Here is a 3,173-nt window from a genome sequence, read left to right on the forward strand (position 1 = left end):
CGTGGCCATCAAGGATGTAACCATCCAGATTGATGGTCTTTTCGGGTTATAGGAGGAGATGAGAATAAATGATAGGAAAATGAAAAGAAGAAAAAGAGAAGACCAAAATTAAACATGTATCATGGCAAGCAGCAAGCCAATATTTCAATTTTTTTTTTTTTTTAAAATGTGTTCTGCATTTTAATTCAAACAATAATATATCAATTATTGATTTTTTGTGTGTGTGTGTGGGGATATGTCCACTTATGATTATATTGAACTCGATTCCATTGAAGTTCCCTGACAGCAACCAAGAAGAGTAATGCATTGTAACATTGGCTTTGTTCAAAATATAACATACATATAAAACTCATGCATATATAATACTGTTCTTACAAATTCAAAATAAAATGGGAATGGTCAGGCATGAATATGCATGTCATCAAGGCACGTGAGGATCTGCAGCTACCTCCCAATTAAGGAAAAAAGCATTCTCAAAACACCGAGCTAATACCGATCATTGAACTCCTGCCTCATTTCTCCTTTTTTAAGAATCATCTTCTGGCTGCTCGGTTTCGGGTTTTGGCTCTGAGGATTCTGATTCGGGTTCAGATTGGGCAGGGGTGGGGGCATTTTTCTTGGCAGCCTGGATCACATGGCTGTAATTGCCTTTTTCCATGAAGAGCTGAGCAAAATGATGCTTGCAGTAGAGGATTCCATCAAGAGCAGCATAGGATGAATGTGTGAGGGGACAGCCCCCATGAGCGCACTTAAAGCATGACTTGTGGTATGATTCTCCTTCCATGGTCATCTGTTCATTTCATAAATTACACAGTTCAATTGTTAACAAATCCCATTCTTGAAAAGTTATAATATATGATACAACACAGTTTATAGTGGTTCTGTAAGAAAGACTTTTTTTTTACCGCAAAATAAACCTTAAGGAGCAAGAATTTTATTTTATTTTTTTAAATTCAAAGTGTAAAAGAGAAAACAGTGTCCATAGTATTATGGATTACCTTCTCCAGGGGGTATACTGTTTTCTGGCAAGCAGCACATTTGTCTTGGGTTCCGGAGAAGAAGGAAGATAGTTTGCTAGGGGTCCTCGACTGTAAAAGATTATCAGCAATTTTAATTCATGCATTCTTAAAATTGAAACTCCAAACATTACAAATTCCCAGCTCCCAAATTTTAATTTTCAAAATGCAAAATCAATACATTTCAATTTGTGTATAAAGAAATTATTCAAAATTAATTTGTATATCCGTGCATGCACATTGAAAGCGGGTGTAGAATTGAATATACCAGCATATCATTTTGCTTCTCAGCAGATTTGCCCGCTAAAAAAAAAAAAGATGACATAAAACAATACATGGTTAGTAAAGGAGATTGAACTTCGAATAGATTGAATTTGAATAACATTTCAGATGGGGTTGGGGGGGGGGGGGGCGGGGTGGGTGTGGTAGTTCTATAAAATAAAATAATATAAAACTTTAACGAGGACAGAATTAATAAAAGAGCCTTACAAGTTTGGAAATTCTTGCTGAAATTGCCTGATTCCTTGAAAAGCTGCTCAAAATGAGGTTTGCAGTAGAGAACTCCATCCATGGAGGAATAATTGCTCATCTGTTAAACATATACAGGGAAGAAGCTAGCATCCTCAAAAAACACAAACTCCCATTTGCATTAATTTACAAAACTAATTATTAACCTTCTTCTTTTTTAAATTCTTTTTGAAGAAATAGTCAAATTTGTCATTATCACAAGATTCACAATAGTCCAATATCATATAAATAGTTAGATATCTGTACGTTGTACTAATTATTTTCGAATCTGCATATCATTTTCTAAGCTGTTTTTGCTGCAAAAACTGCCAGATTTGTCTGGCCCATGTCTAGCATTAATCACATCAACCTCGTAGAAACATGCCTAAACGCATACATAGTTTCCAGTCGCATCGCCTACGTTCAGTGGTTACCCTGTGTTTGGAAGCATAGATCGAACATTTAATTTGGACTTGTGAGGATTTAGACTACATATAATTCAAAATCATATTGAGTTTCTTCCAAGTACAAACAGTTCCAAATCCAACTCCCGAATTCCATGCTTTCATGCACTGCCTTAGAATTCAAAATATGGAATTTGAAAAGATGAGATGTGGATTGAGAGATGATCCATTATTAAATAAATAAATAAGAGGAAAGGAAATGGGTAAGAAGGAAAAGGAAAATACCACAAGAGTGCCTCTGCAATGGCTGCATTTGAAGCATGATTTGTGATAGGTAGCACCATCAGCCGATAACAAATCAACAAAATAAACAGTCTTGTCGCAGGCTTTGCACTTATCCAGAGTTCCTGTGAACGACATTTCCGATCAATCAACCTTTCTTCCTCGTTCCTTCTCCTCCCAAAAAGATGCAAAACCCCAAAATTTCTCTGAAGAATTATGCTAAAACTTTTTTTTAAAAAAAAAATAAAAAATAAAAAAAGAAATCCACTGCAAATAAGGTAGATAAGTAGGTTGCCGAGGACCGAAGAAGATCAAAATATTCAATGTTGAAAAAGCTGCATGCACGGATCCAGCTCTTTTATCTCAGCGCTACCGCCGGCAACTGGGGTTCACGATTGATCAAAATTTTTTATTTTAATCATCAAAAACACATTGGGATCAATGAGATTTTCACGGGTTTTCACAATCTCATGCAACGGTGCAAATGAAGTGACATCCCAATGCGATTCTGAGGCGAAGATTGAAGGCTAAATGTGGATTGCAATCCGACAAATGAGGAACGAAGAAGGGCTGATGTTTTGACCCATTCCCACAGGGAGAAATTTAGAACGACAGATGCCAATCGGAGGAACGTTTCGCTGTGGACGCCAGCAGGATGAAATTATGAATGAAGGGGAGAGAGGAGCCGCTGCAGGTTTGCGTGATTTCTAAGTCCCATGTAACCTTACCTCTCACTGCCTAATCTCTGCACAAAATTCCTCAGCCATATTATCATGATGCATCCCTTCCACTTTACCATCATTATATATTTGATTGGCACTATGCATTTTTAATATCTAGTTAATAATTAGAAATAAAATAAAATAAAATAAATTTTATCTTTATAATTTCATGTATTTATTTTATAATTTTAATTTAATTTTATTATCGATTAATTTTATTTGAGCATGATAAAATATTAAGC

The 3,173-nt window shown here is 35.7% G+C and overlaps 1 protein-coding gene across 1 annotated transcript; it reads right to left on the reverse strand.

Annotated features, from left to right (window-relative positions):
- Positions 1–280: 280 nt before the first annotated feature.
- LOC131165916 (LIM domain-containing protein PLIM2c-like) lies at positions 281–3,173 on the reverse strand. The gene is made up of 5 exons (XM_058124093.1): positions 2,213–3,173; positions 1,506–1,605; positions 1,285–1,319; positions 999–1,088; positions 281–790 (listed from the first exon to the last, which is right to left on the reverse strand). The coding sequence occupies exons 1-5, from the start codon at positions 2,345–2,347 to the stop codon at positions 527–529; spliced, it is 624 nt and encodes a 207-aa protein (XP_057980076.1). The 5' UTR covers positions 2,348–3,173; the 3' UTR covers positions 281–526.

This window comes from Malania oleifera, chromosome 10, assembly GCF_029873635.1.
Source record: "Malania oleifera isolate guangnan ecotype guangnan chromosome 10, ASM2987363v1, whole genome shotgun sequence".
In the NCBI taxonomy this organism is placed as follows: Eukaryota; Viridiplantae; Streptophyta; class Magnoliopsida; order Santalales; family Ximeniaceae; genus Malania; species Malania oleifera.

Coding starts and splice junctions, on each gene's coding strand:
- LOC131165916 (XM_058124093.1), bottom strand. CDS start 2,347: ATGTCGTTCACAGGAACTCTGGATAAGTGCAAAGCCTGCGACAAGACT. Junction 1,606..2,212: donor ATTGCAGAGGCACTCTTGTG/GTATTTTCCTTT, acceptor TATGTTTAACAG/ATGAGCAATTATTCCTCCAT. Junction 791..998: donor CAGTATACCCCCTGGAGAAG/GTAATCCATAAT, acceptor TGAAATGAACAG/ATGACCATGGAAGGAGAATC.